General features: G+C 31.6%; 1 protein-coding gene across 1 annotated transcript in view; it reads right to left on the reverse strand.

Annotated features, from left to right (window-relative positions):
* Positions 1-445: 445 nt before the first annotated feature.
* The window catches only part of LOC126773284 (steroid receptor seven-up, isoforms B/C), an 87,612-nt gene continuing 73,729 nt past the window's right edge, over positions 446-14,328 (reverse strand). Inside the window, exon 4 of the mRNA XM_050494112.1 lies at positions 446-2,892. Within this exon, the coding sequence (XP_050350069.1) occupies positions 2,618-2,892 (275 nt within the window). The 3' untranslated portion in view covers positions 446-2,617. The remainder of the gene's footprint in view (positions 2,893-14,328) is intronic.

The raw sequence follows: 14,328 nt of genomic DNA on the forward strand, positions 1-14,328 counted from the left end.
AGCAGTGGGACATTCACAGGCTTTTACATTACAGGTGAAATCACTCAAACGGACATAATTATCATCATAAAGATTTTATTGGCCGATGTCGCTGAATTGATTTTAACATTAAAGGTATAACATATTTAGTTCTATTTATGACTAGTTTCCGTCGGCGGTTTTGCCTCCATTTGGGGAGGGAGGTGTTAGGTAACGTGCATGCAAAAAAAATCATGATCCATTGATCATGAGTAGTCAAGACGCGAAACCGTAACAAATAAACAAACTGGCTTTTGTATTTATAGTATTCGTAAGGATTAAATGAACGATATTAAAATATACACATGAGTCAAATTTTGAATAAGTTTCACGATGATCTGTTTTTATACCTTATAAAATACAAATTTAAGTTTTTTGTAAACGAAAGAAGTTTTATTGTAAAATTTGATAAAATAAAACAAATGAATCCAGAAAGACATCTTTTATTCGTCAATTACGTTTTCTCATACAGTTTCGATCAAACACACCGACTCTATAATACACCCTCTGTACAATTATTGCGAATAAATACATTCCTTCTCTTTTACATGTCGTAGATTTGGCAGGAGTTTTCACAATAGTGAAAGAGTTAAAAAATATACATACAAATAATAATAAAAAAATACCGTAAATATTCAATGACATTTCATCTCTAGAGCCATGTTCTTGGAATATGCATTTCAAATTTGGAATTAATTCTAACATGAAAAAGAGTTTTAAGATCAATGATAAAAAAGTATGTTAAAAAGAGAGGCATATATTATTTTTAATACATCTTTGCAAATGAAAAAAACATATAGGATTTATAATCTAGAGATACAAATGTATTGGTTTGATTAAAAAAAATATGCGTACGTTTAATTTTCCATAGTCGTCTATAATATTTGTAGTGTTTTTCACATAATATTTATTTAGTATGTAAAAAACAGATATATGGGTTTTATTTAATTAACAAAATATGCTTTAGATGCTTATTACTCAATTCTTAGAGAACTAAATTTGTAGATTTCAATTTTTTTTAATAAGACTCAAGACTATTTACGTTTTCCTTTGAAGTTTATATTTATGTTTTATAGTTATGTATTACCCAGAAATTATGAAATATATACTACAAAAGTTATGTCATGATTTAAATGTATCATTAAATATATATTATGACTAATTGTGTATGTGTTTATTTTTGTATATACGTTTTTTTTAGATCTAGTAGTATTTTTTGTAAGAACCAATTTGTTACTAGACAGCGAAATTAAACGTGTGATGACACGATTTCAATACAAGCGACTTTAAATACAATAATGATACCAATTAAAGGACACAAGAATCAATATAGCTTGTCTATATAAGTCGCTTGTGACATTTTACTTTTCAAATCCAAGCAACGAGCTTCGAAATGGATGTTACAGGAAGTCGAAAATAAAAAAAATCTGCCACTACAATTGACTTAGGATGTTTTTAATTAAACACATTCAGAATGTTTCGATATAAAGATATTTTCTTAATACGATATAAGAAACAAAAGAAAAAAAACACTATAAAACCTCTACACACAAATTAACATTATTATTGCTTATGAAAATCTTTTAAAACGATACGATAAATGCTTTCTCGGAATTATACAAAGTTTGTACACTTTGACAGGTAAAGAAAAGTTACGATTTTTAAAAGCACCAGTGAAAAAAAAATGTAATCTTACATTATATTAAATATTTACGACAGTTTTATTGCAATATTGCTGCAATTTTGGAAAATTTAAAACATATCAATTCAAATAAAATCCGATATTATTTTTATAGCACCTGAACAGAAATTCATTTACGACAGAGCTTTGTGCTTGGAATATTTCAATACATCAAAAAATTCATAATTTTATTTATTAAATCGTCTGTCGATATATTCATACATCGGTTTCAATATTCTATTATTGCATTTCAATCCAAGATTGCTAATTAAATTTCGCCTATATAAATAACTGCTTACGGAAGATATAGTCGATACAAAATCAATTCCAATTTAGGAATATCGCTTAAAGAGCTCCCTTATTGAACGTCGTAGAAAACATGCCTCTTTTACCTTATCACATTAAATATACATTTACAATATAATAAAAACATTTTATTTACAATATTAAATATGATCTCCTAATCTAAATATATTACAGAGGAACAAAATAACTTGAACTATGTCACTACTGACCCCAATATACCCTAAGAGTTCATTTTATGTTCGCTTGCGAACAAGACTCACTTCTAATGTTTAGGAGGTTGTCGATCATCATCGAGGTTTTTTGAGCGTTTTTTTGAGTTTCACAATTATTGCTTGCTTCGAAGACTTCGTGCTCTGTCGTCTTCGGCGGGTAGAACGCTGATATCGGATCGAATGGTGGGCACGGATCGGCTCTCTCGCTGTCTCTGCTCCGCGATCCGAAATACTCTTCGGATGCTGTCTGTTCCGAGTCTTGGAACTCGCTGGATGACGTCACGGCGTCTTCCGGCGCTTCGCGCTGGTACCTCTGGAAGTCGAAACGCTGGCTCGGCAGATATGGCGGAAAGCCGTAGGGCGTGGATCAGGCCGCCGCGAGCTGTCTCCACATTGTATGTCACATGGTCGCCATGTACGGCCATGAGAATGAGCTCCCTGATAACAGCATGTCTCTTATCAAAGTCTCAATGGGCGTTTTACCCACTAGCCTGACGAAGAACAGCTGCTCTATGACTTGCGAGCTCACGGTTCGTAACGAGGGCAGTCTCAGCAGGAGCTTGCCGAAACGCGTGGGCTGGTTGGGATACTGACTTCGGCAGTATTCTTCGAGAGCGCACTGAGATTTTTCTTGCAGGCTTTCTATGTGTGGGACGTCTGACAACCCGCAGGCATCTGCAAAGAAGACATCGCAACGTTAATACATGTAAGTCGAAGAGAACGATCGAACAAAAGTGGAAACGGTTCGTTTCTTTCCTAAAAATATAATGGTGAATATTAACGTCATATTCCCCTCATAAAAAACTTTTATTTATGTAAATATAAACGACATCGTCTTAAAAAAAACTCAGGTAGATAAAAGTAATATATACGCTACATTAAGCGCGGTGATGTCGCTTTGTTTCGTAATATTAGAGTTGTAAAAATAATGAGAAGGTGTTTCGTTACATTAAATATTCAGGCCCATTGTAATAGATGGTTGATAACCAATTAACGCCTAAGTGTCAAACAATTGACATAATAACACATTCAGTTGCGGTAACAGTTGACAACTTTCCCGTAAGTGGCGATAGGTTCTTTAATGTTCGTTCGGTAAACAAGTAATGTTATTATACTCGTCAATGCAACGAGATAGGATAAAAATTCATCAATTTAAAAAACATAACTGATTTCTTTGCATTCTTAATAGTTTTTATTTTTCTAAAATCTATGTTCAAGTTAATTGTTTGCGCAAAAAGATCTTCCAGACGGACTTAACCTATTTACGGAAGCGTTAGAGCTAATGTTTTATTTTCAACTTAAATATTAAATATACAAAACATTTATTATCATTCATTATTATAAGTATATACATATATTGAATTGTCTAATTATTATATGCTATTTAAAATTATAAGCGAATATTAATATTATGTAGGTAATACGATAATATATAAGGACATTATTTTTTATTGTTTCTTAAATTGTTAAAATGCGATGTTATACGCCACAAAGATTAATCAAATATAGAATAAATTAGTAATAAAACCACAAAAGATCTCGATTTTAAATTATTTATTTCTCGGTATTCGTTACGTGACATGAAATAATCCTTTCTGTTATATATCCCTAGATATAAAAATGTCTAAGCATAATAGTCCCTGAACGTTCGCAGGCCGTCTTAATGCGATTACGACCCTTGTACGTTTGTTGAAACATTAATATTTTTTATTGTTATTCGGTGGCGAAATGACGCGGTAAACAAAACTGTCATTACGGTACCAGATGTAGGGCTGCCTTTGCTTGGGAAGGAAATTGAGATGAGGAATGTTTTTACGGTCATTATTCATATGATATATTTTTTTCTTTTAAATTCATTTATTTTAAATTATTATTATAATTATACGTTGTGAGTAAAATAGTTAAGTTGCCATTTTTTATTTGTGTCGTAAATTTATAATAATACCTGAATTATAGCTCGCATTGGAGCAGCGTGGTGGAATAAGCTCCAAATATGCTCCTCAAAAAGGGAGAGCAGGTCTTGGCCCAGTGGGACATTCACAGGCTGTTACTGTGACAAAATTGAAATTTCTCAGAAACGTTTCAGTCAAACGTTAAACATTTTAGGTTGCAAAGAAATTCTAACTTTAAAATGTCGCCTAATCGCGATCAAAACTTAGTAATGTTTTACACATGATAGATCCATCATCTCCAAAATATAAAAAAAATACCTTCAAAAAAATATCAATAGTACGCGGACAAACAAATTAACCGTTATTTAAATAGGTGTATACAACGCAACCGCATTCAAAGTAGGTAAAAAAAAACAAATCACCATACCATTCTTGACCCACTTGTGATAATAGGCATAATAAGAGTTATTCTCAATTTAACCGCTTATAAGATACGTGTCATAGTAATAAAGTGACCACTTAAAAAAATTGTAACTGACATGTGCGTGAGGTGTAATTAAAAATTAACCCACTTGGAGACGGGCTCATGGATAGTCATTAGGTATATTATGAAAAATTACTCGGAAGGTCTTTGAATACAATATAAAATAATAATATCCTGGGACAGTCACACATGGCCATCTGATCCCAAACTAAGCAAAGCTTGTATTATGGAAACCAGGACAACTGATATACTGCATATACTACATTTACTGCTTTTCTTGTGTAAATACATACTCATATAGATAATTACACCCAGGACAAACTGACAAATGTCTGTTCTGTGCGGGAATAGAACCCACAACCTTCGTCGTGAAAGGCAAGTATCTACCAACAACGCCAACCGGCTCGTCAATAATCAATAAAAATATTTTACAAATTGACTCAATAGCGCAGCGATATTGAGCTATTGAGCTATTGGGCTATTGGGCTATTGGGCTATTGTTTTACTTCTATGAAAAGCTTTACACTTAATTGGAACATACATAAATATTTTTATGTGTTTTACGTATAAGTACTTATATGTATTTTCACCGAGAGATGAAAGATGTGAAGTGAAGATTCATTCATCTTAAGGCTTCGTAACTCAAAGTTCAACCAACTGCGTATTCTTACACATTTAAATGCAATCCTAATCATTTAAACTGTTGATATTTAATAGATGTCTCAACCCAGATCCCCAGTAGCTAATTCCTATCAAATTTAATTCCTGGTCCACGCCTTCAACGGTGACGCAAGTACAATTCTATTCACTTATACTAATTGTCGTTGGAGCAGCTGTTTGTGATGAACGTAATTGATAAACTTTGAATCGGTCTATGTATTACTTGCCATATAGTATATAGCTCGTTATATATATTACGTTTAAGTGTGTTCTATGAACTTGTCTTTTATGAGGTTTACTTTAGCATATATCGAGCTATAAAATAATATAAAATGAAATAAAGATTGTTGTTAGGACCGTGTCAGTAGGTTATCTAGTTACTAGAGTGTATATATTACAATAAATATATAGACAATATTAATATTTAAATAATTGCTATATATACATAATTACTACGTCCAGGTAAGTTTTTATAAAGATATTTATAATTTAATTTAATTCGTATCAAAAACAAAAACGATCGACATAATAATATATAATACGGAATTCTACTTTGGAAAATTGTTTAATAAATTTCAGATGATTTTATTTTAATAAATAATATTTTACGTTTTATAGTCTACCACAGCCTGTCGAACTTTCCTCTACAAAAACAGAATTAATGACATTGAGAAATAACGGTTAATTTGGTTGTAAAATTAATAAATAATTTTGAAAATAGAATATTCGATTTCAATTTATTTGTTTAATTTAAAACATGTGTCTTGTTAAACTATTAACCTTAGAGCACTGTAGGGCTATTCTGTAAGAGCAAACTCGAAACTCACCGTAGAAACAGTCGTGTAATGTCAGAAAGTGATATTTGACCATAATAATTATAACATTTCAAGAACACGCGCATCAAAATATTATATAACCATACGTCGGCTGTCAACATTTCACGGGTGAGTAATGAAGTGAGTTCTTAAAGAATAGCACTGCTGAAATCGAAAGGTGCCCAACAAATATCCGAGCTGATCTTTGGTCCAATATCACGTTTAGATCGTCCAATAGTAATTAACCCTGCGCCCGTCGACGTAACAATGTAATATACTTTAATTGATACGACCCCGGTCTGAATGACCAGTAAAGAATAAGATGAGCCTAATGAATCGTAGTAATTGTGTGTTTAATGCACTCTTGTACCCGAGTTTCATTATTCGATATAACGATATGCTGTAATAATATTACTTTATTATATACACACATTTTGTAATGCAAATGTTTTTTTTTTAAACCACAGTCATTTCAATGTCAATATATTTAATTCTTTTTAAATAACAGTTAAATAATTACAATAGGAATTAAACATTTTGAATATTATGTAAAGTATAATGATTAGTAAAATAAAATATAACTAGCTCTTTATAGGTAAATAATAGATGGATATTATATAAGAAAAATGCTATTACTACTGTATTAATATACATTATAAAACTCGGGAGGGTATTCAAAATGAATGATAAATAAATATTTTTTTAATAAATGTGTTTTTTGTTAAAAAAAAATTATTTGCTACAACTTCATGTTTAATTAATTTAAGTGATTTTTGTTATACTTATCAAATATTTCCTACTGCTGCTTCCTATATGTATAATGTACAAGAAACAAGTTTTTTTAAGTTACAAAATAATAACCATCAAATATGAACCCGTGATTCAGAGGTTGGAGCAACATTTAGTGGCTAAAATAGTATTGATGGTAATGTCAACAGATTTGACCCGCTAAATCAATGTTCCATCTGCCGCAATGAAGGACCGCGCGCGCCGGCGCCACTGAGACGCGCGTCCGTTACGAATTATATTAATAATTTCAAATTTAGAATTGATTTATATATTATATTTTATTACTTATAGACCATAAAATATTTAAATTTAAATTTGAAGCTGTTTCTGTTTAATATTATAATATTAACATCGAATATAAATTCCTAATAAAATGAATTATATATGTATAGAGATGTATATAAAATAATATACTTAATTATATTGTTCTACGTACGATTTAATCTGTTCTAGCTAACATAGCCTACCCTTATTATTCCTGGAACAGTTTTCAATATTTTTTATTTAATTTGTTTGTAATTAGAAGTCGATTGTTCATTTGTCCTCCAATAGAAAAAAAATAACACAAAGTCGTGTTCTGATTAATTAATACGTGATTTGTTATACTTTTAACTTTCAAAAAGTACCAATTACATCCATTTAAAAATGTAAAAACACATGCATGTCTTTTTATGTATTGATCTCACTTAAATTGTACGTGAATTAAAAAATTGTAATTCATTATTTTAATCAAAATCAATAAAATTGATTTTTGTAATTGAGAACGCATGACGTACTCTATTATGAACTATTAAGCGATATTTACTGAATAGTAAAGGGTGATCGAGCGTGTTAGTTCGACTGCCCGCATTCATTCATTCATTCGTTCGCTCCATATTTATCTTTTATAAAAATAAAATAATTGCCGCTTATTAAACGCGTCATGCGGGTGTTAATAACGCTTTTCATATTTCGATAAAGGGTTTTTTTTTCTGAATTTATCTAATATCTTAAGAAGTATCAAAGTAAATCATATTATACTGATTGACCTAATACCACTATTATTTTATTACAAACATATACTTTTTGTAAAATAAGAGCATTATTTATAAATTTAAAAAAGAAAATATTTTATTGTATACAGCCAAACGTGATATTTTTTTGGATACGGATTATAAATCACAGATTCAATAGTAAAACCAACAGATAAGAAATAGCGCAAATAGCATCATGTAGGCGTGCTCAGCAGATGTTTGCGTAGACGGGATCATCTAAGACTCAAAGAATGAGCATTATCGAACAATAGACCGGACATAATAGCTCTCTTTTCGACCGAATCTTATTATAGCTGACGCGCACACGAGTGTTGCTGAAAAAATGAATACGTACAGGACTGCTCCTAATTTTTTTAATTTAAAATAAATATTAAATTAATTAATTTTTCCAATACAAATATTCACTGATTTTAAAAACTTAATAATTTCCAATATATGTAAAATTAGATGAAAGAAAACATTTTATAAATGAAAAACATACGTATTGAGCACCTTCTTTTTGATTTAAAAAATTAAATGTTTTCACCTCTAATGTCAAGTTTATGTTTTGAAAATGAAAGTGATATGATAATATTATGAACATCATATTAGAATTGCGTAGAATCTGAAATAGAAATTACCTTAAATCTTAGCTCAAAGCGAGCTAAGATAACAAATAACTTTCTCGATCTCCAAAACGGTTTATACCGATATCAAGGAGTCGATATTCGAGGGAGCATCCTGTACCCGTTTCCATCTTCAACAATGGCGCCTTTACAATCGTAAAATAATCTCGTAAGGAGATCGGAATAGCGAAACAAATTTAGCGCCCACAATAGGCCGGTGTTTGTCACGTTGATTCCTATCACCCCCTTCCCTTATCGTGATCTGAGGTGTTTATTTACGTTAATAATGTAGAACAAACTTCGTTTTATTAGTACCGTGCTGCAATTTGTGCTCATGTTATACAAATATACTCTATGCTTTATGGTGTGGCGTAAATTAGACAAAGGGTTGTTCATTGTATTGTTTTATTTTGTACTAAATAGTAAATAATGGCTCATATTGAAAGTGAAATTATATTTTTTTCTTTGCTATATATGTATTAATAAATTAATCTTAAAAAAATCATCATCGACAAATTCTTATTACTGGCAATAATGCATAGAATATAGTTATTATTATATCTATGACGTACACAAAGTATGTATGTATACTATAAGTATTTCAAAATATATTATTGTAATAATAATAAATTATAAATCTGTTTTTCTACTTCCCTACTTTTTTTTTATTTTTGATTTCTTATAACTTATATATTTTCAAAACTACCATTTTTCTAAGAAATATAAGTGGGTTTGACGACGTGATATTAATGTTTTTTTTTTGTAAAACTCAAAACAAATTCGTTGATTAAAACAACACGTTAATGCCACAGATAAACAACTTTTTAAAAAATAATAAATGCACTGACCACGTATAAACAACATTAACATAAACAATTTTAATCAAAACGTCCAAATAACGGTGACAATATTGAAAAGTAATAAATTTCTAAGATACTAACAATGAATCAATGGACACAAATTGAACGTTGTAAACACGTGTCCCGAAAAAATTAAAAAAAAAGTTTATCGAAAACGTCAATTTGACAGTTATAGAAATAGACAAGTTGCATCAAAAGAATAAGGTCGAATATTGCACGAACGTTGTGATAATTCATAGAATTCTATACTAATGGTTCGAAATAGCATTAAATGGCGCGAAAAGAGAAAAAAATGTTGCGTTTGTATTGTGTATCGAAATTTTTAAATAAACACCTTTTGAGTGGGCGGGCGAACGAGTATTTGTAAATAAATTTTGTTGTATTATATTTTTTTTTCTCATTCTGGACGCAGGAGGACCTTTGATGAGATTTGACTCGTGCCCTTGAAATATTCTGTCTAATATTTTAAATATGTTAATATTTCTATCTAACGAAACGGTTTTCAATTTTTGTTTTGAAAAACAAGGGATGACATTTTATAAAGACACGTGAGAATCAAAAAAACCCAGGATTTAAATATGTTATAAATCTAGTCGGGATTTGCTTTATCTGTAGTTATAAGTTGATTTAAGCGTGGAACGCGAAAGCGAAAAGGCGCGAAAGCTGTAAAGACGCGTCCACAATGCGAGGCAGGCTATCTCGCGATCGCTGTGACATAAACAACTCCGCGGGTGGCGCTACTTTACGACATAACAATACTTTCACGGCTACTAGTAGCTATGTTAATTATTTCATTATTGTAAAGTACCTACTCGTGGAAATAGAAATTGCTGCCTAGTATATAAATAAAAATCTGAGTGAAAAGCGCGATAGATATTGTATGCTTTTTCATTATATCAACAACAAGAAGTAAGTAAATTTTAATAAAGTTATATCAATTTTCTCGTAAAATAATAACAAAACTGAACCAATCAATCGTTAGACTGAAATAAGAGTCTGACGAAAACAAATTAAGATAATTTCCAGTTCGTTCAGGCACAATTAACACAAAAGAACAATGCGGCTTACAAAGTCATCAACTGGGTCAAAGTGTCACAAGAGCGATGTCGGTGTCAGCGGCGGTTGTCAGTGTCAGAATGTCAGAGTGTCACTGATAGTCCGAGTTCAGGCATAAAGCGGCTGTGCAATCAGATCGGAGCGCGGTCACGTGTGTTCCCGGCTTATTATGTGTCGTTTGTAAATGGTAACACATTTGAAATCGATTTTTTATAGATATATTTTTCTAACACCAAACTAATTAATGACGAAAATGAAATATGTTACGCACTAAGGTATGGTCATAGATATTTCTTTAAATACAGCCATTAACTTGGGGACGTAACAATCTAGGATCATACTTTAGTCCAACGCTTAAATTACAAGAGTAATCGAGGAATTCACACGATGGCAACCACAAAGTACAGCATGATCGGCTCTCAGCATACAGCGGTTGGAACTATCGAATTCTCATAAACAAAACGCGCCTTAACTAACTATCGCTGGCCATTCTTTACTTTCGTGCGATGTGACTTTGCGTCGACGTACAGAGTACTATATTTAACACCAAATAATCTTATTACCCTTAATATAAAGCTGATATTGCCATAAAAATATTTGTTAAGGATTTTCCGCACTGTATTTACTGATATCACTAATGACGTCGTAAACTCGATTGCGAGAAAGAGATAGAAAGAATGGTGATACGAGCCTCGCAACGCGGAAGAATTAGCCTGGACTAACGATGGAGTAAATCACCACTCAGGGTTTCTAAGCTCTTTAGTGCACGGATAAAATTTATATTATATTTATATGGGAGAGGTAATCGTTAGGCGTTATTGATAGCGGCTTTGATATTAAGACTTGAACATGTACAATTTTATTTCACGTGAACTTAAATACACATCGTAACAGCAAACTCGCGCGTGCTTGATTCATATTATCTTCCAATATTACGATTATAACTGATTTCACGTAGGTGCAATATATTTTAATAATTAATTAAAATAGTTGGCAGGTTTATAAACAAAAAACTATTTAGAATTTCACAGTTTAAGCTTGACACATCTGACAGACGAAATTATATGATATATTGTTTAATGTGTAAGTTAAGAGAGACAAAGAGAGAGGAACAGTTGTTTTTGGCTTTTTAATCCTTCTTTTATTAAATATCCTTTAATTATTCCCCTCCGCTCAGATGGGCAGGTTTCATTTGAATAACAAAGAGCTGACCGCGGACGTGGCGTAAAAACGAAAGATTGACACATGTACAGATCCATAGAATTGTTCACACCGAACGTGTAATAACATTTTCTACCTTATGTATATAAAAATAAGACACTTAATGCATTGATAAAAACACACTTAGATAGATTGGATAAGTGTTAAGGTTATAGGATTTGTATGATACGTTGAGCATTTTTATAAATAGCGATTTTTATAGAGATTATAACTCGTTAGTGTAATACTTATGTGTACTTTTAACTTATTAGTAACTTTATATGAAGACGATTAAAACTAACTCGTAACTATCGCAGTATAAAAATAACAAAGACGGAAAAAGTACATCACGCCCTAGTTTTAATCGCACTATCATATACGCCTCTAGCAGTTTTTTGATGAATGAACACATCACTGAGAAGAGCATTGAGCGATGGGTGAGAGCGATACAAAGATCTTTGCACTTTGACATTTCGCGATTTAATCACGTACGAGAGCGTTTTAGAGGGCGGTAGTGGCTCAGTGCGTGCTTGACACCGATGATACCTCTTGACAAAGTCACTTCGACGGATAACAGCGGCCCCGATTATTGTCACGTGCTTTTTGATCGTTTAAAAAAGGTTCTAGAACGCGGGAAATGAGCTGCCATTTTGGGTCAACGGTTTCCCCCTTGAACTATTATTTGAAAGTAAATTAAAAAAGTGCCGATATCGCCTAAATCCAAAAGCGGTTATGTTCGTAACAGTCCATTTGTGATGACTTTAAGTTATTTACAAAATTTCATTTACTGACTTTTATTTATAAAAATAGTTTATATAGATAAGTATTATGATAATGAAATTATAATATAACTTAGAGGAAACTTATAAAATTAACAACCCGACGAAGTTGACGATAAATAATCATAAAAGTGTACATATTTATTTCCATAACTGTCGCCGCTTCTAATACGATACTTTGAAATGGGCTGTACAGTCCACATGGGCATACAAATAAATTAGGACCATGTTAAACTATATTATAACATAAATTTACTCCCGGTTATAATCTATTCCTTCGAAAGGTTATGATGATAAGGTACTAAATCCGCGTACATTTTTAGTGTTTTATAGCAGGCCTATAATTTACTGACAATTAATTTAAAAATATATGATATTTTATTCGTTGATAATGGTGAATATTGAAAATGGTGTTAGTGCTTTGTGTAAACCCGTCTAGGTAGGTGCTACCACTTATCACATAGTCTACTGTTAAACAGTATTGTTATGTTTCGGTTTGAAGGGTTAGTGAACCAGTGCAGCAGAACCACAAGCAAATCTTAGTTCTCAAGGCTAGTGGCGAATCGATGATGTAAGGAATAGTTAATATTTCTTACGCCTACTTATTTTATATTTATAAAAAAAATTTGTAACAATCATTTTTTTTAAATTCGAAGTATCTGGATCAATCTTTATAAGCTTTATATGACAAGGTTCTTCGGGAATTTACGTTGTACTTTGGCAGTAGGCATTATAGTCGCATTGAGTCTCGTTTGTACTGTAATGGACATGACGCTAAACTTAGTTTTTAGATGAACATGACTGTACACGGAACGGGAGGACGGCTGTCCGAGTTTGAAACTAATGTGCAATGTAGGGATGTCGATATGCATTTTTATATGTTCAAGCTTGAAAAAAAGAGCGCATTCCTTATTTAAAAATAGCGTTGATTAAAAAAAAATATGTCTTTTTCTATGTTCTCTTGTCGTTTATAAAACTTTACATTCAATTAAATTATTTGACAAATATACGACTGTAGTGTGTGTAATATTCATTTCATCGTATTACGATATAGTTTCCTAATATACTTGTATTCGAACATTATTTTTAGCGCTATTAAAAAATAAAAAAGTTAACGTCGACCAACCCTAGGCCTGGAGTGAAATAAAGCCCGCCTACACGACGAATGGAGTGAAAAAATTCCAGTTCAAAAAGCCACGCTACACGATCGCTCGCAAAAAGTCCACCCATTGTCGTGTCTGATACATGTATGGTTTCCACAGACTATAAAGGGTTTTGTTTTCTTTTACGCGGCTGTTTGTTATGACCTAGGTTTGTATTGTCTATGTTGTGCCTCTGGTCAAAGCGCATACGCTGTAGTAAGTTTTTTATTTATATTTTCATAGTCGTAATTGTTGGAAAATGTAAGTTTTTTTTAAGAATGTGTCTATTTACTTACGTGGGAGATCGCAATAATTGAGTCAAAGTAAACAAAAGATTCGATTTTTCTAATATCATTTTCATTTAAATATGAATATTTAAGCAAGATTTTGCGTTCTAAAAATTGTATGTTTTAATATATAACATTATAATTATTCGTACTGGCAACTAACTAATGTTTCTTGTTACTCGAACCATTGATAATAATCAATGGATGTTTTAGAGCGGGGGATGACACAATTGTACAAGAGGACGGTAAAAATCTCACTCTTTTGTTCGGCGCGTGTCGAAACACGACACTGCCTTAATTATATGAACCCCATTTTAGTCACCAATTGTGTTATAAAAGATCATATGTGAATTTTATTATAGTATTAACCACAATAGTACGTTCAACAACGGAGAGAGTATTGACTCGATATATTTTTATTTATAAAAACGGCGATAATTATTTTGTAAATTGTCTTCCTGACCATTTAGAAATGTTCAAGTAACCTTTTAAATAATTTTTGTGCACA

Source organism: Nymphalis io, chromosome 14 (genome assembly GCF_905147045.1).
Source record: "Nymphalis io chromosome 14, ilAglIoxx1.1, whole genome shotgun sequence".
NCBI lineage: Eukaryota > Metazoa > Arthropoda > Insecta > Lepidoptera > Nymphalidae > Nymphalis > Nymphalis io.